A 25,316-nucleotide genomic window follows, 5' to 3' on the forward strand; every position below is an offset into this window, starting at 1 on the left:
GCAGAGTCTGTGTTCTTGCATGTATATATCTCTCCTTTCCACCTGAAGCCGTGTTTCAATCAGGAAGGCAACTGAATCATATCCCACCTTTTGAAAATCCTCTGAATTCTTCTAATTCTTCTTTAGGATGAGGAAGGAGATTGATTGAGTCACCCCATGAATTATGGACCTCCTGCTTCTGCTTCTGATGCTGCTCTTGTCCCATCCAGTCCCTGGGAAGCTGAGAATGAAATGCCTGATGAATTTGGAGCATCAGGATGGAAAACAACCACAGAGCTTTTACAGCCCAGGAGACCATCTCATTGGTATAGTCACCAATGGAGAGGAAAAATTGCATACAAAGTTGCTTTTCAATGTGGCTCCTTCCCTTCAGTTTGTTTTCCATGATCCGTAAGTCATTCAGAGTGATGGAACTGCACTCCCTCTGTTCTAACACTCTCCTTATTTTCAATTTCCCCCCCCCATTTATTCCTATATTGGGGATGGGGAATATGTTTAATTTCCAGAATGATTTTTATTTCCACAGCTTCTCTCTTTTGTCTGATTTTGTGAAAGACTCAAATCCAAAAAGGCTGAAAAAACCTGAAAGGGCTGCAGATTATTTTCTTCTCTCTGTTCAATCTTTAATTTATCACTTGAATAATGAATTTTATTTAAACTAGTGGTGGAATCAGTTGTAGTTGCCGTACCTCAGCCAATTTCCATATTTGTGTAACTGATCATTGCTTTTGGTTCAATGCTGGCTTAAGGCTCAGTAGGCTTGTGGAGGATTATATATTAAAAGAAGTATTTGCTCTTGCTATCGGTTATAATCACACTTTTTTTTACAATAGGGATGTTCATAGTTTTTACGATCCCTTGCTATTAATTTTCAACATTCAACTGATCAACAAGAATTCCCAGTTCCTGCACAACCTCACACTGGGCTACAACTTCCATGACAACTATTGGAGCACTTTCCGCACTTCAGATGCCTTGCTGGACATTCTCTCCACTGGAGAAGTCAATGTCCCCAACTATGGCTGTGGAAGGATGGACAACCTTCTGGCTCTTCTTGATGGAGCTAGAAGGGAAATCTCCACCCAGGCATCAACATTAGGAGGCACCTACAAAGTCCCACAGGTTTGTATGTGTTTTTCTCCATCTAGTAAAGTGAGTGGTTGGTGAGCAATAGATGCAATCATGTTTTCTCCATGAAATTCGGGACCTGGTTTTCTCCATATTAGCCTAAATCTCAATATTTTATCCCATTATGTTCATGTTGAGATTAATCATGAAAGGTCTGAAATGCAAGCCGTACAATCCCAGCAGAAGACATTCTACCAACTATTTAATTCATCAAAATTCATCACTGGTTGTTGGGGCTTCTATTGACATCTTCATATTCACATACAAATAAGATTCGCCCTATCCACTTGGATTGAAGTGGGCAATGGTAACATTTTATCTATCTAAAATGAGGAATAAAAAGGACTCTAGCAATTATAGACCAAATGGACTAGCAGATATTGTTTGTTTGTTTGTTAGATTTCTATGCTGCCCTTCTCCTTGGAGTCAGGGCAGTTCACAGCAAATTGTGGCTAAAATTTATGCCATGATCCTCTTTGTTAAACTCAAGAGAAATGCATTTGTTGCAGAAGAACCAGAATGTTACAGGTAGAGTTAAAGCTACATAGATTTTATAATAAATAATGCATGTTATTAATCATATATTGGCTGAAATAGCTGCCGGGTGTGGCCAGGGCTATACCTGAGGCTTTAGTCGTTGTTCCTTGTTTGCTTTTAATAAAGAGAGTTGCCTGTTCCCTTGCATCAGCTTCCTTATTGAGAGGACGAAACAGTTACTGGGAGGGGCAGTTGTATGAGAGGGAAAGTTACTAGCCACAACAAATTCCTTTCTTGGAGTCCAAGGTCATCCTTTCTTCTGCACCGGTGGATGTAAGGAGGAGGTTGGTGGAATCCCTGCAACCAAACTGGTCCTCGTGATGAACTTGGTGGGGGGATGGGGACGAGGGGTGAACCTTAACCTGAATGGGTACTGGAAGGAAGTTAGTGTCATGATGGCTACAATGTAACTAACATGGCTCTGTTAATAAATCGAACCTTGGATGAGAGAACTGGACTGGAATCTGACTTATTTCTCAGATGCTATTTGGGGCACTGACGTCAAGGAGAAAAGCAACTTAGAACTAAGGAGACCTTTAGAACAATTAATTGGTGGAATAACTTGTCTCCAGAAGTTGTGAGTGCTCCAACCCTGGAGCATTTTTAAAAAGACACTGGAGATTTTAAAAAAGAGACTAGACAGCTACTTGTCTGGAATACAATACAGTGGTGCCTCATCTTACAAACGCCTCTTCAAACCAACTTTTCAAAATACGAACCCAGTGTTTAAGATTTTTTTGCCTCTTCTTCCAAACTATTTTCACCTTACGAACCCAAGCCGCTGCTGCTGGGATGAAGGGGTTTCTTTTTTCCCCCTTTATTGAAGAAAGAAAAGGGAGGGGCGGCTTGGAGGGGGAAAGACTTTGCATTAACAAAAGTAGGAGAACAGCATGCTTGCAAAGGCACTGAAAGGGTGTCTTTTGAAGAAAGAAAAGGGAGGGGCGCCCCCTTGCCTTTCTTCCTTCCCACTCACCCTTTAGCCTAGCCTTGCTTCTTCCACCCGCCCTCTTTAGCTGCTCCTCCCTGCCCTCCCTTCTAAAGTTTGGGATTTTCCTGAAGGATTTGTATGCATTATTTGCTTTTACATTGATTCCTATGGGAAACATTGTTTCATCTTACGAACTTTTCACCTTACGAACCTCCTCCTGGAACCAATTAAGTTCGTATCATGAGGTACCACTGTATTTATTTATTTAGTTAGTTAGTTATTTAGTTAGTTAGTTAATCAATTTTTTTTAATGCCGCCCTTCTCCTTAGACTCAGGGCAGCTTACAACATGTTAGCAATAGTATCGTATCGTATCGTATTGTATACTATAGTATAGTGTCCCCTGATTGAGGAGGTGGTTAGACTGGAAGACCTCCAAGGTCCCTTCCAATTCTTTTATCTGGTTTTAAGTTCTTTTATAGGTACATATTTCAACGATCTAAATACCTATTGGAACACACTAAATTTACACTAACAAAATGGTATTATCATACTTACACATTGGATTGTATATCCTGTGAATAAGACTTGGATTCCTTTGGCATAATAATTATCTGATAATTAATCAATCAAATGGAAAAGTTATAGTCTTTGGAAAATGACATGGTAGCCACAGTTGCTCAGCCAATAGAGTGTGTAACACCTTTCCTTACCTGGGGTTGTTTTCTCTGAGACTGAATCTAGGACCCTCATCATCAAAGGAGCTCAGTGAGAGAAAGGGCCTGAGTGAAAGTGGTGCTTAAATGAAAACCTCCCCCTTCCTCAGCCCCAATTATCAAATTTGAAGAGGCCAAGGTTTCCCCCATGTTCTTACATCCATCTGATGTTTGGGGCTTGAAAGAGAAATCACTAGCAGAACCAACCCAATCACAGCCTCTGAGGAGGATCTTGGGGTGAGTAAAATGACTCCAGCTGCTGCCCTGACAGTTGTATTTGGAATTTACACAATTTCTGCTTTCTCTAAATTCAGAAAATATGGATATTGGCATAAAATTTAATCTATGGAAACTGACAGTTTCCGAAAAGAGACAAAAGTTCAACTAAAGAGAAATCTTATATTATATAACTGACAAATTGTATTAGGAACTGAGGTCTGCCTATTCTTGTATAACTGGAGAAGAAACTAAAAAGAATCCTCCAGAAAAAATCTGGGATACAGAAACAGAAAAAGATGCACCAATCCTCAAAAATTATAATAGGCCCTTTATTGGAATATAATGCTTCATTCAGTATTTCAATGCGTTAATCTAATTATGGTAAATTGTAGAGGTGATACGGTAGTATTATTCACATTGTTTACAATTTTTAAATTTATTATTTTTCATTTTTATTATACAATCTTGCTAATATTCTGTCTTTAATATTCTAAACACTGTCTAACTACAAATTGTTCTAATACATTCATGAGAAGCAGGCTGGATTTATTAAAATCTAATATTTTGGATTGGATCAGACCCCAAATATAACATAGCATTTTCATTGCTTTTTCAGATCAATTATTTCAATGCTCCAGAGGCTCTGAGTGATAAAAGCAAATTCCCCTTTTCCCACCAGATGAAGCCCAAAGAAGGGATCCACTACCCAGCCATTGTCCAACTGCTCCTCCATTTCAGATGGACCTTGATTGGCCTCTTTGCTTCAGAAACAGAGCAGGGAGAGAATTTCATGAGGACTTTCCCTCCTGTGCTTGTCAGGAATGGAATTTGTGTGGTTATAACACAACAATTCTCAACAACTGAACCTACAGCCTCCCTCAGGGATGCCCTCTCTAAGTGGAGACAAGTCAATGTCTTTGTTCACTTCATGGAATATGATTCCCTTTGGAGCAGAATTCTTCTTTTCCATTTAACATTCAGGCGATTGTCGAGATTCATTGAAGAGAAAGTCTGGATCCTCACACCTTTTGCAATGTATATAATATACAAGCACAGTCTTCTCAGATACATCCACAGCATTTTGACGTTTTCTTATTTGCTCAAAAGAAGGCCAAATGATGAAGCCTTTGAACCCGATTTCTTTCTGGAAGAAAAGTTTCAAGATGATTATTTTTTCTGTTCTCTTTCAAAGAACATCTTTTCTGTCAAAGGCCGCAGAAGATGCACCCAAACAGCCCCACTGGAGACCAAGAACAAATGGAACAAAACAGGGTTCAGAAATGAATATGACTATTACAGCCTCACGAAGACTCTGGCCCATGTCTTGAATGCTGCCTATTCCCCCAGATTGAGGAGGAGAAGGAAGGAGGGAGAAAAGAGGTTGGGGTCTCCAGGGCTGCAGCCATGGCAGGTAGGGGGTCCTGATCTGGATCCATGAATCTTAGATCCTTTGGAGAAGGAATCCAGAAGAGAAGGGGAACCACCTCAACAGATCTGCCCAATTTAATTACTCAGGGAATAATGGTTCCAAAGCCAGAGGGGGGTTCCTAATTTTTTTAATACCACTCGGTGGGCGTGGCTTATTTTGTGGATGTGGCTTGATGATCATGTGACTGTGTGAGTGGCTTACCAGGCATGTGACTGGATGGGGGTGGCTTGGCAATGGTGACTGGGGGGGAGTGGCTTCATGGTCATGTGATTCAGCAGGTGAAGCTTGGTGGTCATGTGACTGGGTGGATGTGGCCAACTCAATGTCACTCACGTCAAGGAGTGCCTCGCCTGGCCCCTCCCCTCCCAGCCATTCCTTGTCACACTCAGCGTCAATGAATCTATAGTTCTGCAAACATGTCGTTCACCTTTTTTCCAACTTTCCATACTCAAGATGTCCTTTCATGGACCCCCGAAAGGAGGAAATGGCCCCCATGCTTTGCCCAAGAATGTGAGAGGCAACAGGCTCTTAAGGGGCTGCCAGAAAGAAGGGGGGGCAATGTATTTTCCAAAGCACAGAAGGCAAAACAAGAAGCAATGGATGGAAACTGAAGCAAGAGAGAAGTCACTTAAAACCAAGGAAAATATTCCTGACAGTGAGAAGCAATAGAGGTCAATCATCATTTCACATATAAAATTGCCATTTGTGGAATCCAACCTGCATATTGTTCAAAGCAGTTTTTACTGTTATGGCTGATGTGGCTGAACATGGAATGGAATAACGTATTAAGCTGGACTTATGCAACCGGATGTACAGAATAAAGAAACCCATATTTATGCTCTGGACTATAAACACTGAATGCACGTAAATCCCTGGAAAATATGTGGTAGCCTTGAGAAAAAGAAAGGCAGTAAAACCACTCTCTCTTCTACTTTTTTTCTTTCTTTCTCTTTTTCATCTCTCCCTTCCTTCCTTCCTTCCTTCCTTTTCCTCCCCCCTCCCTCCCCCCTCTTCTTTTCTTTCTCCCTCCCTCACTCTCTCCCTCCCACCAACCCACCCTTCCTGCCTGTCTCCCTTCCTGCCTGTCTCCCTTCCTTCCTTCCTTTATTTGCTTTGTTTATTTGTTTCTCTCCCTTTTTCTTTTGTTCGCTTTCCTTCTTTATTTCCTTCCTTCCTTCCTTCTTTCTTTCTTTCTTTCTTCATTTTCCCCTCCTTCCCTCCCCCATTAAACTTTCCTTCCTTCCTTCCTTAATTCCTTTTCCTCCATCACTGCCTCCCTCCCTCCATTCCCCCTTTCTTTCTTTCTTTCTTTCTTTCTTTCTTTCTTCTTTCTTTCTCCCTCCCTGCCACCCAATCTTCCTCCCTCCCTCCCCCTCCCACCATCTCCCTCTATCCCATCCTTCCTTCCCCTTTTGTTTTCTTTCTTTCTTTCTCCCCCTCTCTTTATTCTTCATATTCCACACACACACACATCCTTCCATCCTGTTCCTCCCTCCCTCCCTTTCTTGCTTTGTTTGTTTATTTGTTTGTTTATTCCCTCCCTCCCATCCTTCCTTCTTTCCTTTTCCTCCCTCTTCTTTCTTTCTCTTCCTCTTTCTTTCTTTCTCCCCCTCTTTATTCTTCATATTCCACACACACCCATCCTTCCATCTTATTCCTCCCTCCCTCCCTCCCAACATACCTTCCTTCCTTTTCCTCCCTTCCTCTTCTTTCTTTCTTTGTTTCTTACTTTCTTTTTCATTTTTCCTCCCTCCCTCTCTCCCTAACCTCCAATCCAACCTCCCTCCGTTCCTTCCTTCCTTTTCCTTCTACCTCCCACCCTCTCTCCTTCCCTCCCTATTTATTTATTTATTTATTTATTTATTCATTCATTTATTTCCCCCCTCCCTCCTCCTCCCTTCCTCCCTCCCTTTTTTCTTTTTTTTCTTTCTATTTTATTTATTTTGTCAAACAATTATAGGGTGGTAATTTGTATAAATTAAACATTAGCTAAGTAATGATAAAAAGTAACAAAAGAAGACAATAGGACAGGGACGGTAGGCACAGTGGTGCGCTTATGCACGCCCAGACCTCTTAGAAAGTGGGAGAGGTCAATTGTAGATAGTCTAAGGCTAAAGGTTTTGGGGTTAGGAATAGAAACCACAGAATCTGGTAGTGCATTCCAGGCATTGATTACTCTGTTGCTGAAGTCATATTTTTGCAGTCAAGTTTGGAGTGGTTGACATTTAGTTTAAATCGATTTCGTGCTCGTGTGTTGTTGCACTTGAAGGTGAAGTGGTCGTTAACAGGTAGGACATTTTGCTACATGATTTTATGAACTATAATTAAGTCAGAACGAAGACGGAGTTTTAAGTTGTCTATACCAAGAATTTCAAGTCTGGCAGAGTAAGATATTTTGTTGTGAGAAGAGGAGCGAAGGACACTTCTTGTGAAATATTTCTGGACTCTCTCAATTGTGTTGATGTCAGATATGCAATGTGGGTTCCATACAGGTTAGTTGTATTCTAGGATTGATCTGACAAATGTTATGTAAGCTCTTATTAGCAGTTCAAAATTACCAAAGAAGTAGCGGCGAAGGATTAGGTTACCAACTCTTAAGACTATAAGATGTACATGTGCATAAGACACATCAAGATTTCAAAAAGGTAAATAAGAAAAAAAAGGTTTTGTCCTCCCTCAGCCCCCAGGATCCCTTTGCAGACCTTCCAAACCCTCTGCACACCCGTTTTCACATGGAGCTGGCCTTAGGGAGGTCAAAAATGGCTGTATTCAGTGTATAAGATGCACCACCATTTCCACCCTCTTTTTGGGGGGAGAGGAAGTGTGTCTTATACTCCAAAAATATGGTATTTAGGAAGTGTAATGGTATCTGAGAATGACTTTAGTGATGGGGAGAAGAGAGGCTGTCTATGGAAGGATCAGATCAGAGGGGAGAATCCTGCAGCTGCTTAATGGGGAAAAACAAAACTCAGAAAGGATCTTTGCTAACTTTTCAGGCTGAGAAAAGAGTTGGTGAGAGATTTGTTCTTTCAGATTTGCAAAATTTGGTTAATGTTGCATTACAATCAAGTAGCATTAGCATATCTGGAGGTGTTTTCCATCAGGATGACAAGGGAGATGATGAGCCTGACACCTTTCTTCTTGATAAACCCCCATGCTTTCTGGGAATCTACGTGTGGTTTCTAAAGAGTTTATGAATCATCTTTTTTTCCTCTGTTCATTTTATTTCTCATCTGCTCTAGAGTGTTCCCTATAATTGACCAATTGTGTCAATTATATTTTCTCTATATTTTGTCAATATATGATTGACAAATTTTTCTCAAACTTTTTCACTCACTTTTGAAGATAATGGCAGTATTATTTAACCATATTTGGAGATTAGACAATTGTAGAAGAAATACTTAATGTGGGATAAGAAACAATGTTTTCATTCATGGATGTTCCCATTCTAGTTTCATCCCTTTCTAGAGAAGAATGAATATTGTAACATTTCCCAATTCAAACTGTACTTGGACCAAAATGGAGAGATAAAAGCAGATCTTTTCATTAGAAGTGACTTGGCTCTCCCCAAGGAGGATCCCAAGGAAGAGACTCTGGCATTTTTTGAAAGGCAGGGACTTTCTATCGACCAAGATGCTCTTTCACGGCTAAAGTTGCTCAATAAGGTGGGAGAAATTTTGCTGCCTTTTCTGTTTTCCAAAGCCTGAGGTCCCATTTCAAGTGGGGAAAGCCTAGAGTCTCCAGGGTGGTTGGCCTTCCATGCCAGTTGGTGTCATCTAATGGACGTTCTTCAACAGACAGGACCTAAGTGGAGCAGCTTTGCCATGTTTTATGGAAATCTTTCAAGATCTTACTGGTCAGAGGTTTCTTTCTTCATCAGAGTTTTATTCTACATTAAAAAAACCTGAATGAAATAAAAGTTCCCTGAAACCTTTTACTTTATTCATATTAAAACCTTATTCTCACTTTTAATATGAATATATCATCACGCTTAAATATTTTTTCTGCAATTCCATCCCTCCAGACTTTATTGAATAAAAAAGTACTTTATTGTAATGTTAAATTCAAGCAAAATGGATGAATTTAAATGAAAAATCTGCCAATAGTTATACCTCCAGTATCAGTTCAGAAGAAGTCAGAGATTCATATTAACCTCTGTGAAGACCAGAGGCTAATTGTCTCCATCCATTTCTACCTCCATTTTACATGGATGGAGAATCCTAACGTATTTCCTAACAATTTATCTTTTTTCTGCTCAGTCTCTGCCTGAGTCCAAATGTGTGGAAAGTTGTCATCCTGGATTTGTCAAGAGGGCTCGAGAAGGAGAGCCAGTTTGCTGCTACGACTGCGTTCCTTGTCCGGAGGGGACCTTCTCCATTCAGGAAGGTGGGTGACACTGAGGAAAATGGGAGGCTTTGTGGAACTGGATCCATCCAGAACATTTTCGTGAAAGTGCAAGTTAAAAGGCAGATTGGAGCAAACCTGTGTTTTTTTTAACCTGCAGAATTTCTTACCTAAAAGGAAGTATATCAAGAAGACTTTGAAGGAGGGCTGGGAAGATACGGGAGGAGGGGGTGGAAGACTGGGGAAGCTTTACTAACAGGAGGGTAAATATCTCTTCTGCTTTTTAGTTTAGAGAAGTGCTGCTAAGTTTACCTTTCTGGGAACATCTGAGATCTTTGAAACTTGATGAATTCTTTCAGGTCCACCTTCTGAAAAACCTGGCAATTCACTGTATATTGGCCCCCCCTTGAGGATCACTGAGAAGGTCCATCATTTGGTGTTGTGGATAGTTTTGGGGGGAACTCATTACAAATATATACTGCCTTTCATATCAATCCATCAATCAATGAAAATAAAGCTGGAAGGGACCTTGGAGGTCTTCTAGTCCAGTCCCCTGCTCAAATAGGAGAACCTATACCTTTGATGGCAAACCTTTTTGGCACCGAGTGCCCAAATCAGAGCATGCAGATACACATGCTGGAGCATTGGAAACTCAAAGACTAGCTAGCCAGCGTGAACATGCCTGTTTTGGCCATTTTTGGAGCCATTTTCTGGCTATTTCTGGCTGTTTTTCAGGTCATTTTTGGTCCGAAAAATGGTGTGAAAACTGTCTTTATTTTGGCTGTTTTCTGGACCATTTTCCAGGCTGTTTTCAGGCTGTTTCTCAGTGCTCCACTGCCTGCACTGGAAATCAGAAGATCAGCTGGCAATGGCACAGATTCCCAGAGTGAGGGCTCTGCGTGCCACCTCTGACACCCGTGCTGTAGTTTGCCATCATGGATCTATTATCATTTCAGACAAGTGACTCTCCAATATCTTCTTTAAAACCTCCAATATTGAAGGACACAAAACCTCTGGAGGCCAGCTGTTCCACTGGTTAATTGTTCTCACTGTTAGGAAGTTTTTCCTTAACTGCATATTGCTTCCAGATGTTATAGGATACTGTAGGCATTCTCCAAGTCCCTTTAACTTGCATGGGGCAGGACTCAGGATGTTTGTCTAAAAGATTATATGATTCATCATTAACCTCTAATAATGTAGGTTCCTATGAAGATTCTACACACTACACAGAAAATAATTAACATCCGATGACTCCCCTCCACTTCATATACCCAACTTTTTAAAAATATCCTTCTAAGCTCTTTTGAATGGAATTGTTTAAAAATATGTCTTGGAAAATGTTCCTGCAATTAGTGTTGTCCAAAAAAGATATTTCTTCTAATGTAAAAAATATATAAAAGAAATATTGCTTTTTATTTTTTAGATACTGAAAAATGCACCAAGTGTTCAGATGATAAATATCCTAATGAGCACAGAGTCCAATGTATCCCCAAAGTTATAACCTTCCTGTCTTATGAAGACTTTCTGGGCAGCATTCTGGTCTCTTTTGCCCTACTGTTGTTCTTAATCACAGACCTTGTTTTAATCATCTTCATTAAATATCGAGAAACCTCCATTGTCAAAGCCAACAACCGGGACCTCTCCTACATCCTCCTCGTCTCTCTCCTGCTTTGCTTCTTGTCTTCTTCTCTCTTCATTGGTCAACCAAGGAAAGCCACCTGCCTTCTCCGACAGACAGTTTTCAGCATAATCTTCTCAATTGCCGTTTCTTCTCTCTTGGCCAAAACCATCACAGTGCTGCTGGCTTTTCTGGCCACAAAGCCAGGAAACCAAATGAAGAGATGGTTGGGGAAGAGCTTGACCAACTCCATCATCCTCTCCTCTTCTGCTGTCCAAATTGTCATTTGCTCCATCTGGCTGGGAGTTTCTCCCCCCTTCCCTGAATCTGACCTCCACTCCCAGCATGGAGAGATCATCCTGCAATGCAACGAAGGGGCTGTTGTCATGTTCTACGTCACCCTTAGCTACATGGGCTTCCTGGCTGCCATCTGCTTCACGGTGGCTTTCCTGGCCAGGAATCTGCCTGGGGCCTTCAATGAAGCCAAGCTGATCACCTTCAGCATGCTGGTCTTCTGCAGTGTCTGGGTGACTTTTGTGCCCACCTACCTGAGCACCAAAGGGAAATACATGGTGGCTGTTCAGGTGTTTTCCATCCTGGCCTCCAGTGCTGGGCTGCTGGGCTGCATCTTCATCCCCAAGTGCTACATTATCCTTCTGAGGCCAGAACTGAACACAAAGGAGCATCTCACAGCCAGAACAAATGTAAAAACATGATATATTACACTATTGTGATATTGAAAATAATGTTAATGTGACTTTTATTTTATTTCCATTTAGATAGTATGCAAGATTCAAATCAAACCTTGTCTATATGTGTCAAAATGTGAAATTGTTGAACAATGGGAATTCTTGCAGCTCAATAAATCTTGCTAAAGAAATCTTTGAAAAATTCAGAGGAATTCAGCTGTTCAGCAACAGCTACTGAATGTGAACGCTGAGAGATAATAATGTGGGCACTTCTTAGCAGCTCAAAGTGTTTGTGAGAGAGAGTGAGCAGGAAAAGAGGTCAGGACGAAGCTGTTGGGACCAAGTACCAGTCTGGTTGCCTGATCCTCTCCGTGAGAAAGTCAGAATGATGTCAAATGCCATGTATGATCAGTTCTCATCTTGGAAGGGAAATCTTCATCCCTCTTATATAATTCTTACTTTCTTTAGGATTTCAATTTGGGATTATTATTTTTTGTTCCTGTACTTCACACCAAAATTTAAAAAAATAATTTAAAAAATAAAGTTTCTAATGAAATTTCCACTGTGTTTTTTTCTTTCAAGCAGAGAAATTTAAAAAGCTGTTTTCCGGTGTTTTAATTTTCCACTCTACAATTTCTGCCTAGAGCATTTACTCTGCTCCTCTTCCAAGCCTGTCTTGTCTGTGAAGGGCTGGAGAAGATGTGCAGAGAAAGGAGACCTTCAGACTCTTCCCAGGAGGAGCTTGAAGGGATCCTCTCTAAAGACATGTCACAAAAGTTCAGTCCTGCATAATATTCATCCAAGTCCAAAAAGGGGGTGAATAAGGGTGGGAACCAGCGAGCCAATGGGAGCCCGGGAATTGGTGCTGCCTGGAGGGGGACGTGGGGAGCTGGAAACAGGGGACACCCCAATAGCGTGGAGGAATGAAGGGCCTTCGGAAGATGCAGGGAGCCCCAGAGGATGAAGAAGGGAGGGAAGAAATATCAGTGCCCAGAATGTGAGAAGTCCTCTAGTAGATAATCCAATCTCCACAGGCATCTAAGGATCCACTCAGGAGAGTAATTGAATAAATGCCTGGAGTGTGGAAAGACATTCAGTCACACGGGAAGCCTTTATATACACCAAAGAATCCACATGGGAGGAGCTGCAGCGCAGTTGTGATGGAGTCCAATCCAGTCAAGTTCAGTCCAGTCCAGTCCACACTGCAGAACACTTATAAAAATGCCTGCAGGATAGGATAGAAGAGAACAGAATGGGATAGGAATATTTAGGAAAGGTAGATAGGTGGGTGGGTGGATAGGATAGGATAGAATAAAATAGAACGGAATGGAATAGGAAAGAAAGGTAAGTAGGTAGATGGATGGATGGTAGAGGATAGGATAGGTATGGCATGGCTTAACATAGTATAGTGAAAAATAGAATGGAATAGGAATAGTATAGCATAGGATATTGGATAGCATAGGATATAGGATATAGGATAGGATAGAATAAACAATGGAATGGAGTAGAAATTGGAAAGGTAGGTAGGTAGGTAGGTGGGTGGGTGGGGGATAGAATAGGACTGGCATGGCATGGCATGGTTTGGTATAGGATAGTATAGCATAGAAAGAATGGAATAGCATAGCATGGGATAGGATGTTGGATAAGATGGGATCTGGAGTGTGGAAAGGGCTTCAAGATAGGATAGAATAGAACAGAGCAGAAGAGGAATATTTAGGAAAGTAAGCAGGTAGATGGATGGGTGGGTGGGTGGATAGGATGGGAATGGCATGGCTTGGCATATTATAGCATAGCATAGAAAGAATGGGAATAGCATAGCATAGGATATTGGATAGGGTAGCATATAGGACAGGAAAGAATAAAACAACAGAACACAATATGAAAGAAAGGTAGGTAGGTAGGTAAATGGATGCATGGATGGATAGAGAGATAGATCCAATAGGTGGGTGGGTGGGAGTTGCGGTTGGCTCTGGCCCAGATCCTGCCCCAAGGAATGTCTAGCTGGATGTGGGGAAAACATCCACATGCCACAGGCCTGTTTTGCTCCCGATAGAATCTGCCGATGAAGTCTCCTCTGACCAAGGAAGCGTGAGTGACAGGGAAGAGGGGAGTTTGGCAGACAGCCCAGGAGGAGATCAATGTTTCTTATCATCCCTGGATTCTGAACAAGAACCTATGACAGACCCACACATGTGGAGAGTGATGCATAGAAGAGAACAACTGAAGGATTATTACAGGAGATAGGTGGGGCCACCTGTGGTTGGGTGGGGCTGCTGTAATTAGTGCTACAGATAAAAAGAGCAGCGTGCTGGTTTAGCCTTGTGGAAGTTTATCTGATTCATAGTTTCATCAAGATTGTGGTTTTGCTGTTTCCCTGTTCAAGACTGTATGTGGACTTTCTGGAGTTTGGAATTGGACTCAATTTCCCAGTTACTGGGTGAGAAATTGGACTGCGTTTAACCTGTACCAGAAAATCCCTTTGACATTGAAAAAGGGATTTTTTTTCTGCTTTTCTGTTGATAAATACTTTTGGTTTTCCTTCTATTGTGTGGTGTGTTTCTTTCTGGACTAACTACCCTGTAATTACGGGCGGTTGGGACACGCTGGCAGAACAGTGGGTAGGTAGGTAGGTAGGTAGGCATGGCTTAGCAAAGCATTGCATAGAAAGAATAGAATGGAATAGGAATAGCATAGGATAGAATAAAACTGAACAGAACGCAATAGGAAAGAAAGGTAGGTAGATAAATAGATGGATGCATGGATGGGTAGAGAGATGGATAGATTAATAGACGGATAGGTAGACAGACAGAAAGACAGATAGATAGGCATGGCTTAGCATAGCATAGACAGAATAGAATGAAATTGAATAAGAATAGCATAGGATATTGGATAGGATATAGAATAGGATAGGATAGGATAGTAATGGCATAGCAAGGCATAGCATAGCATAGCATAGCAAGAATAGAATGGAGTAGAATGGGAACAACATAGCATAGGATATTCCCTTTTTCGTTCCCTTTCCTTTTCCTTTCTTTTTTTCTTTCCTTTCTTTCTTTTTTTGTCTTCTTTATTCCCCCCTTTTCCTCCCCCCCTTTCCTCCTTTCTTCAGTACCTTTATTTTATATTTTTGGCCAGGATAATAAAAATACTAAAAGGGAGCCACGGTTGGAATATCCAAATTACCCTGGTTGCACATCCAATTGGAAGAGTGTTTCAAGTGGAATACCACAAGGGTCTGTCCTAGGCCCAGTGCTATTTAGCACATTTATAAATGATCCAGATAAAGGAATTGAAGGAAAACATATCAAATTTGCTGGTGACACAAAGCTAGGCGGTGTTACTAATACTAAACAAGATAGAGATAGGATTCAGAAAGATCTAGACAAGCTTGAACCATGGGCTGAAACTAACAGAATGGTATTTCGCAGAGAGAAATGCAAGATCCCTCATCTGGGCAAAAATAATGAAAACAGCACATATAGAATGGGAGGAATAGGTCTGAGCACAGGTGAGAAGGACCTGGGTGTATTGGTAGATCACAGATTAAACCTGAGTCGACAGTGTGAAGCAGCTGCAAAAAAGGCAAAGACAATCCTGGGATGCATCAAGAGGAGCATAGAATCTCGCTCACGTGGAGTAATTATTCCTCTCTACAGGACTTTGGTACGACCACACTTGGAATACTGTGTTCAGTTCTGGGGGCCCCAATTTAAAAAGGACATTGATAAACTAGAGCAAGTTGAAAGGAGAGTTACAAGGATGGTGAGCGGTCTGGAAACCATGTCCTGTGAGGAATGGTTAAAGGCTCTAGAGATGTTTAGTCTGCAAAGGAGAAGACTGAGAGGAGACGATAGCTGTCTACAAATATCTGAAGGGCCATCACAGGGCAGAGGGATCAGCATTGTTCTCATTAGCACATGGAAGGACTAGAAACAATGGAGTGAAACTGCAAGGGAGTAGATTTAGATGACATATCAAAAAAACCTTTCTAACGGTAAGGGTGATAAACCAGTGTAACAGTTTGCCACAGGAGGTGGTGGGCTCGCCTTCACTTGAGGTCTTCAAACAGACTGGACAGTCACGTTTCTGGGATGTTTAATGAATCCTGCATTGAGCAGGGGGTTGGACCCGATGACCCTGGAGGTCCCTTCCAACTCTATGATTCTATGAAACATCTGTGTAATGAAATGTCTCTGTGTGTATGCGTGTGTTAGTGAGTGTCCATCCAACCAGATGCTTCTAGCCCCAGAGGAAGAATCCGCGGTTCTGCATGGCGGGAGGGTGGTTCACGAAGAAGTGTTTGTCTCTAATTTGGAGGTGGGAGGGGCCAGAACGAGGGACATCACCAATCACAATTCTCCCTGCTTGAGGGTCACCGGTTTCTGAGCAGAGTCATTTGTGGCTTCACCTGAAGGAAGAGAGAGAGAAGCGGAGAGAGTGGGAGAAGGGATCTTGGCCTGAAGAACCAACTGGGGCTTCTTCTCTGGGCAGAACTCTCCCCTCCAGTGGGTGAACTCAAGGGAGAGTCTGCCCGGAGACCGATGACGCTGCAGAAGGGAGAATTCTCATTGGTCCACTTCTGGATGCTCCCAATTACTTGAGACAGGTCGTTTTCTTGAGGGGGGAGGACCCTCAGGAGGGGTGAGGCAGGGCAGGGCCAGGCAAGGGAGGCCAGAAGGAGGGGCCAGGGCCAGGTAATTCATCCGGGTCAGTTGAATACATCAACAGAGTTGGAAGGGACCTTGCAGGTCATCTAGTCCAAGCAACGGAACCTACATCTGCCTCTACATAGGATGGAAATCCCAAACTCCTAAACCAGGGAGAACTGGCTAAATCCCACCACTCCTCCCTTCCCTGTATTTTCTCTTCCCTTCCCACTTTCCTTCTTCCTCTTCCTCCTCTCTCTCTCCTTCTCTCTTCTTTCCCAAGTCATTTAGCCCAAGATCTTTCCAAGGCCTTTCACTCCGTTTTTTCTTTTCATTCCACACTTTTTTTAAAATAAAAAATAATTTAGATTGAACAGTTTTAAAAACATATAAATACATATGTATACAAAACTAACTTATAGAAGACACCACATAACATAACAAGACATAACATGAAATCAGTTTTTTCTCCCCTAAAGTGAAGCTGTGCCTTTCCTGAGAGAGTTGAGTGGAGGAGAGCGTCCAGTTGGGCTAAGAGGTGTTGTGGTTAGCTCCGGCCCAGCTCCTGCCCCAAGGAATGTGGAGGTGGATGTGGGGGAAACATCCACATGCCACAGGCATGTTTTGCTCCCAATGGAATCTGCTAGCGAATTATCCTCTGACGAAAGAAGTGTGGGTGACATGGAAGAGGGGGGTTTGGCAGACAACTCAGGAGCAGATCAATCATCATTATCTTCGCTGGATTCAGATCAGGAATGTATGACAGAGCCACGTGTGCGTAGAGTTATACATAGGAGAGAACAACTTAAGAAATATTACAGGAGACAAGAGAGGCCACCTGTGTTTGGGTGGGGCTCCAGTAATTAGAGCTGCTGATAAAAATAGTAGCATGCTGGCTTGGCCGTTGTGGAAGATTATCTGATCGTAGTTCGTGAAGGTAAATTGTTGTTTCCTGATTGTATTCAAGACTGTGTTTGGATTCCTGGATTCCTGGACTTTGGATTATACTTCATTGTGAGTGTTTATCACTGTTTGGACGACAGTAGCTGTGACCCAGTTTCATAGTTACTGAGTTAATAATTGAACTTTGTTCTTATATTGTATTCCAACTGTGCTTTGTTGCTACAAGAAATCCCTTTGAAGTTTAAAAGGGAGTTTTTTCTTCTCTTCTGTTGATAAAGAACATTTATTTGCCTTCTATCATGTGTGTGTGTCTGCTTGGACTAATTAACCTGTAATTAAGGGCAGTTGGCCCACGCCGGCAGAACAGGAGGGATCCCTGCAGATCCTCTCCGCCTCTTCCTGATTTAGCTTCCCTTCAGATTGGGGGCTGTCTGTGACCCACCCACCCCCAACTCCTCACTGGCTGAGAGGCTTCCCCTCCCCACTTGTCAGAGCAGACAATTCTGTCAAATGAAACAGGGTTTTTTTAAATAAAAAGTTCTTTTTTCACCAAACATACATAAATATACATACATATATCATATCATCAAAACACCCAGTGATATATTTCAATCCAAAATATCATAATATAACTTCCTTAATTGCTCCTCTTATCTCTAGTCTGCTTTCCTCCTATTTTTCACTCTATCCCCTCCCTCTATCTCCCTCTCCCTTCTTCCTCCATCTTTCCTCCTTCCCTCCTCCTCCTCTCCCCTTCCTATCCACTTCCTCCCTCTTCTCTTTTCCTGAGTACCTCTAATCATGATCCATTCTATGGTTAACAGACTAGTAATTAAAAAAACGTAACTTCATTCTATGTTCGGAGCTATTTCTTAACCTTGTATCTTTCCCTTTATCTATACTTAGTGTTGTGGTTGGCTCTGGCCCAAGGAATGTGGAGGTGGATACAGGGGAAATGTCAACATGTCATAGGCCTCTTTCATTGCCGACAGAGTCAGGTAGTGCAGTTTCCTTGGATGAAGAAGAAGGTGGGAGTGACTTGAAAGAGTGGGGCTTGGCACACAGCCCAGGAAGCCAATCTCCATTATCTTCAGTCGATTTGGATGAGGAAGTCTTGGACCCACGCAGGCGCAGAGTTATGCGTAGAAGAGACCAATTGAGGACATATTATAGGAGATAAGAGAGGCCACCTGTGTTTTGGTGGGGCTCCAGTAATTAGAGCTGCTGATACAAATAGCAGCATGTTTGGTTTGGCCGTTGTGGAAGATTATCTGATCACAGTTCTTAAGGACCGTGTCTTGCTGTTTCCGGACTTTGTTTGTTGATTTTTCACGCCTTTGAAACCAAAGCAGAGCAAAGTGTGTGTGTTTCACTTCATTAGAAGAAGGAGGACTGTGACGTTTCTTCACAGCTGCTAGCTAAGTACTTCAGGACTGATTAAGGGGATTGTACAGCCTACAAGGTTGTTTTGGGACGAGTGCTCTTTGCAATACAAAAAGGGTGCTTTGTTTCTTTTGAATTTTGTGATAAAGAACATTGTTTTGAATTTTCAAACGTGTGTGTGTTTGAGATTTGTACCCATGAATTTTACAGAAACTAAAAATAATAATCCCAAATTGAAATCCCAAACATCTTTTCCACTGAACACTTTCTGCAAAGGAGGTTTTATTGTGAAATCAAGAAAGAATTATATAAAAATTAAAAAAAATTAAAAAGAAAGAATTCTATAAGAGGGGTGAAGATTTCTCTTCCAGGCTAAGAACTGATCAAACCTGGCATTTCACATCATTCTGGCATTCTCACGGAGAGGACCAGGCAACCAGTCTGGTGCTTGGTCCCAACAGCTTCGTCCTGACCTCTTGCTAAATTATTCTGGGCAAAAAAGGTATAATATATATTATTAATTACTGGACCCACCTAGAAATTAAACAGGGGCATTGAGGTTTTCATTCTGGTTCTAAGAACCATTGCCAGAGCTAAATAATGCCAGGCAAAAAAGGTATAAAATCTAATATCAATTACTAGCCACACCTAGCATTATAAAGGGCCATTGAGTTTTTCATTTTGGTTCTAAGAACCATTGCCAGGGCTATATTATGCCTGGCACAAATTTATCAAATGTATTTAAAAAAATTAATAATAAAATAATAAAAAAAAATAAAATAAAATAAAAATAAATAAAAATAAATAAAAATAAATAAAAATAAATAAAATAAAACAAAATAATAATAAAAAAAATAAAATAAAATAAAAAAATAAAATAAAATAATAAAGTAAAACAAAACAAAACAGCCACACCTAGCATTATAAAGGGCCATTGAGGTTTTATCATTTGAATTAACACCAGACCAACAATCAAGAAATACAGAATTTCCCAACAAGGAACTGCCAAAGAAGCTAACAACACAGAATCTCCAAGACCACAGATCTTCTATGATTTGTGGACTTCAACTCCCAGACTTCCTGTGACAATTATGCTAGCTCAGGAATTCTGGGAGTTAAAGTCCAGATGTCATAGAAGAGCCAACCTTGCCTCCCCCTGTCCAAGACCATTTACACCAACACTGAAAGAAGCCAGTAAAACCATAAATTGAGAGCAAACTGCACTCCCTTCCAGCACTGAAGATATTCCCTAGCTTCCTAACAAAACCTCTACAAGGAAGCCACTGAGCTCAGACACCACCAAGGACGCCTCATTTCAATGGTGAGCCACAAATATTATCCTCTGTCAATATACCTCGTATCCAATTGCATCACTTTCGGTTTTAAGAAGTCTGGCTGGTACTGGCATTATTTCTAAGATGGGAGGGAGGTTATCCCAAAGGATTCACTTCCGCTTTTAGCTGAGCGCTGTTGTCTCTTCCAGTGTGATTCGCCCTCACTGCTTACTCAGGGACTGAAAGGGCATCCCCAGAGGTGGAACGCTAAAGTGCGTTCATCGCCACAGCTCGTAAGGTTCTTGCGGGACCTGTGCAATTTTGCTGCTGCACCTGTGGAGGTAGGAGCCACAGGTAGAACCAGCTAAAAAATCATGCACGGAGCCACAGGTAAAACCACGCTGAAACCCAGGCGCAATTTTGCTACCTCCAGAGGTTCAACAGCAAAATCGCGCTGGTCCTACAAGAACTTACGAGCTGCAGTGGCAAGTGCAATTTAGCCTTCCGGCTCGCTGCCATTGATACATTTTAATATTGGTTTTTTAATAAACAACTTTGCCAAAGCAAGTAAACTTTAGCGAGGTCTAAACATTTTTTTAGCAACATGTCGCAAACAGTACCTGCCTTCAATACAGCTCAATACAGTTCCTCGCTTTCAATACACTGAAGAGTAAATGAAACCATCTGTCTTACTGTTGATGTCTTCTTCTTCGTCTATTGGATTCATGCCTTTGGGGGGGGGGGATCAATATCACCAAATAACCAAAAGATGTTCAGAAACTAGAATACTAATCCTGTATATACTAATATACTAAAATACTGTATATACTGTATATACTAAACCAGTGATTTTCAACCTTTTTTGAGCCACGGCACATTTTTTACATTTATAAAACCATGGGGCACATTGGGGGGGGGGGGCTAAAAAAAGTTTGGACAAAAGAGTATCTCTTCCTCCCTTTTGCTCTATTTCTCTCTCCCTCCCTCTTTCTCTCCCTCTTTTTTCTCTCTCTCCATCCCTCTTTCTTCCTTCTTTCCTCTTTTTTGCTCTCTTTCTCCCTCCCTACCTCCCTCTATGTCTTTCTCTCTCCCACCTTCCCTCCCTCCCTCTCTTTCTCTCTCTCTTTCTTTCTTTCTCTCTTGCTCTCTCTCTTGCTTGCTTTCTCTCTCATTCTTTTTCTCTCTCTTGCTTTGTCTTTCTCTCTCTTGCTTTCTCTCTCTCTTGTTTTCTTTCTCTCTCTCTTGCTTGCTTGCTCTCCCTCTTGCTCTTTCTCTCTCTCTCTCTTGTTTTCTTTCTCTCTCTGAGCTTCGCGGCACACCTGACCATGTCTCATGGCACACTAGTGTGCCAAGGCACACTGGTTGAAAAACACTGTACTAAACTATATACTAATACTAATACTAGACAACACAGTATCAACAGTAGAGACCTTCAAATTTCTAGGTTCTACCATATCTCAAGACCTAAAATGGTCACCTAACATCAAAAACATCATCAAAAAAGCACAACAAAGAATGTTCTTTCTGCGCCAGCTCAGGAAGCTCAAACTGCCCAAGGAGCTGCTGATTCAGTTCTACAGAGGAATCATTGAGTTTGTCATCTGCACCTCTATAACTGTCTGGTTTGGTGCTGCAACCCAACAGGACCGACACAGACTTCAGAGGATAATCAGAATTGCAGAAAAAACAATTGCTGCCAATCTGCCTTCCATTGAGGACCTGTATACTGCACGAGTCAAAAAGAGGGCGGGTAAAATATTTACTGACCCCTCACCTCCTGGACACAAATTGTTTCAACTCCTACCCTCAAAACGTCGCTACAGAGCACTGCACACCAAGACAACTAGACACAAGAACAGTTTTTCCCCGAACGCCATCACTCTACTAAACAAATAATTCCCTCAACACTCTCAGACTTTCTACTAAATCTGCATTTCTATTCTACTAGTTTTTCTCATCATTCCTATCACTCATTTCCTCCCATGTTGACTGTATGACTGTAACTTGTTGCGTATATCCTAAGATTTTTATTAATATTGCTTCTTCATTGCTTATTTGACCCCTATGACAATCATTAAGTGTTGTACCACATGATTCTTGACAAATGTATATTTTATTTTATGTACGTTGAGAGCATATGCACCAAGACAAATTCCTTGTGTGTCCAATCACACTTGGCCAATAAAAATTATATTCTATTCTATTCTGTAATTTTATGTGCTTTTAGCCTGCAAGGGCATGGCTATAATTACCTCAGGCTTTACTGGGAAGCAAATTTTAATTCTCATTCACCAGTGGTGGTTTGGTCTTTTTACAAGGAGATGATTGAGATTTCCTCAAGTTCCACCAAAATTGTATTCTAATAAATTGGCCAAACCTCAAGAATTTATTTAATTCCTAGAAAATAAGATCAACTCCTGGACCTGAAGTAATATTAGTTAACTTTTGACCAGTTATTTGAAGTAGATACTTTCTGCATATTTTGCTTCTTTAACCTTGGTGTGCTGCTCAATAACACACCCTAATCTGCAAATTGTTCATTTTAGGTATTTACATTTAGTCTTTTTGAAAGCTTTTTTAACTTGGAAACAAGTTTGAACATTTCTGCACGAAATGAAAATTGAAATAAAAGAATTAATGCTTATTGGTGTAGTATTACTTCAGGTCCAGGAGCTGACTTTCCACTCACTATATAAAGCTGAGGTAATTTTAGCTAGTTCAAAGCAGGGAAATTACCACAGGTGAACAAGCATTAAAATTAGCTTCAAGGCAAAATACAGAAGCTTCAGTACCTGTAATTGCCCTTCATTTCTTGAAGAAAGTGATTTGTTGGGACCTGAGGAAATTTTAGTCAAAGCTCAAGTCCTTAAAAGAAGCAAAATATATAAGAAAACTAGTTGCCTCAAGGAACTACAGTCAAAAGTTAAGTAAAAATAGTTCAGGTCCAGGGGTTTGACCTTATTTTCTTGAACTAAAGCCAGTTCTTAAAGTAATTTTGAGATTATGTTAGCCAAGGCTCATATTTTTAGTAAAATAGATGGAATATTAGGTAATCTCAGCAATGTCCTGTTAACCAAACCACCACTGTCAGAACAAAATCAGAAACAGAGAAATATAGATTGATGGCAGAAAAGACCTCATGGTCCATCTACTCTGCCCTAATACTATTTCCTGTATTTTCAAATTAAAATTAACAGTTTTAAAGGTAAAGATAAAATTACCACAGGAGGTGACCTTGCTCTCAGAAATAAAGTGACATTTTAGTCAAGGCTCAAATCCTTAAATAATCCACCTTCGAGATATTACTTCAGCTGTCCCTAGCATTTTATTCCTTAGAATACACCCCCGGGTTAAAATTACTACAGGTGCTATCTAACACTAGGCTATTAAGCGGCTAAAGGACTCATGCTCCTCTCCCCTCCCTATCCGGCAAGTTTAAAAAAGCCTGAGGAAAAAAAGCCTTACCTCAAAAGCTCAAAAGGCCCTGCCCGACCTCGAGCTCGAGGACTTGGGCTGCGGAGGCGCCGGGGCGACTGTTTTGGGGGTTCTCCGGCGCCCAGCAGCATCGAACGAGAGACCCTCCAGCCGCAGAGTCTGCTCCTTCGGGCAACCTGCTTGTTAATTTTCCACACAGCTGAGGAAAATCACCGGCTTTTTAAATGCTCCCCGCCCCTCGAGCGAGGAGAGGCATCCCGACCAATCCGAGGGAGGGGTTTTCAAGAGCAGCCAATAAACGGGCGAGAGGGGCGGGGAGAAAGAGCCTCTGAGGGGGTTTGGGCGGGAAAGGCTCGGTTGCACTCGATTCCTGTGCGGGACCCTCAGCACGGGGCTCGGCACCTGGAGGGGTTGCCATGGAGACGGCTCATTGCGGCCAGGTGAGGAAGATTGGAGGCTTGAGCCAGGTGAATTCAATGAATCTTAAATGACAACGAACTGTAAATGACCCATACAAACTACTTTTGCAGAATACCCTATGTGTTGTGTTGGGCAAATCCAGCTACTGAAACAAATTGGCTCTTTTCTACTTTGGAGTTGTTTAGAGTGAGTGGCATATAAATACAATAAATAAATAATAATGTTTTAAAATAAAGTTGGAATGGAGAAACTGTGGTCTTTTAGATATTGTGTTACACCAGTATTACACCAAATATCTTCAAGTTGCCAAGGTTGGGAAACACTGTATTACACAGACACCTGATTAGGGACACCTGGCTTAGGAGATCTAGGTAGAAACATAGAAGATTGACAGCAGAAAAAGACCTCATGGTCCATCTAGTCTGCCCTTATACTATTTCCTGTATTTTATCTTAGGATGGATCTATGTTTATCCCAGGCATGTTTCAATTCAGTTACTGTGGATTTACCAACCACGTCTGCTGGGAGTTTGTTCCAAGCATCTACTACTCTTTGAGTCAAATAATATTTTCTCAGGTTGCTTCTGATCTTTCCCCCCAACTAACCTCAGACTGTGCCCCCTTGTTCTTGGGTTCACTTTCCTATTAAAAACACTTCCATCCTGAACCTTATTTAACCCTTTCAGATATTTAAATGTTTCAATCAGGTCCCTCCTTTCCCTTCTGTCCTCCAGACTATACAGATTGAGTTCATGAAGTCTTTCATGCTAAGTTTTATGCTTAAGACCAGGCGTCCCCAAACGTTTTTCACAGGGGGCCAGTTCACTGTCCCTCACACTGTTGGAGGGCCAGACTATAAAACCCCCCTGTGGTTTCCTTAACGCCACCCTGGGGAGGAGGAGGAGGCGAAGTGGAGCAAATCCCCAACTCCTTGCCAAGTTTTCTCTTTCTCTCTTTCTTCCTCTCCTTTTCTTTCTCCCTTTCTTTTATTTTTTTTCTCTCTCTTGTTTTCGTTCTCTCACTCACTCTTTCTATTTCTCCCTCTTCCTGTCTCTCTTCATCTCTCTCTTTCTTTCTCTCTCTTGCTTTCTTTCTCTCGCTCACTCTCTTTCTATCTCTCCCTCTTCCTTTCTCTCTCCATCTCTCTCTCCCTCTTTCTTTCTCTCTGTCCCTCTTTCTCTCTTGCTTTCTTTCTTTCTCTCTCTCTCACTGACTCTCTTTCTATCTCTCCCTCTTCCTTTCTCTCTCCCTCTCTATCTCTCCCTTTCTTCCTCTCTCTCGCTCACTCTTTCTATATCTCCCTCTTCCTTTCTCTCTCCATCTCTCTGTCCCTCTTTCTTTCTCTGTCCCTTTCTCTCTTGCTTTCTCTTGCTTTCTTTCTATCTCTCTTTCTTTCTCTCTTTCTCTCTCTCTCTTTCTATCTCTCCCTCTTCCTTTCTGTCTTCCTCTCTATCTCTCTTTTTCTCTTTTGCTTTTTCTCTGTCCCTCTCTCTTGCTTTTTCTCTTTTGCTATCGCTCTTTCTCTCCTTTTCTTTCTCCCTCTTTCTTTCTCTCTCTCCCTCTCTCTCTCTCTCTCTTGCTTTCTTTCTCTCACTCACTGTCTTTCTATCTCTCCCTCTTACCAAGCCTTGGTTTAGTTAATGATACTG

General features: G+C 41.5%; 1 protein-coding gene and 1 long non-coding RNA gene across 2 annotated transcripts; one reads left to right on the forward strand and one right to left on the reverse strand.

Annotated features, from left to right (window-relative positions):
• Positions 1-156: 156 nt before the first annotated feature.
• LOC139155195 (vomeronasal type-2 receptor 26-like) lies at positions 157-11,634 on the forward strand. Its single transcript, XM_070730282.1, has 5 exons — positions 157-305; positions 834-1,122; positions 4,144-4,938; positions 9,216-9,342; positions 10,724-11,634. Exons 1-5 carry the CDS (start codon positions 157-159, stop codon positions 11,632-11,634), a joined length of 2,271 nt encoding a protein of 756 aa, XP_070586383.1.
• LOC139155196 (uncharacterized) lies at positions 3,838-23,429 on the reverse strand. The gene is made up of 2 exons (XR_011557045.1): positions 23,279-23,429; positions 3,838-4,671 (listed from the first exon to the last, which is right to left on the reverse strand). It is a non-coding gene; the product is annotated as an uncharacterized lncRNA (long non-coding RNA).
• Between the last annotated feature and the right edge of the window lie 1,887 nt (positions 23,430-25,316).

The sequence above is a fragment of the Erythrolamprus reginae genome (assembly GCF_031021105.1).
Source record: "Erythrolamprus reginae isolate rEryReg1 chromosome 13 unlocalized genomic scaffold, rEryReg1.hap1 SUPER_13_unloc_6, whole genome shotgun sequence".
In the NCBI taxonomy this organism is placed as follows: Eukaryota; Metazoa; Chordata; class Lepidosauria; order Squamata; family Dipsadidae; genus Erythrolamprus; species Erythrolamprus reginae.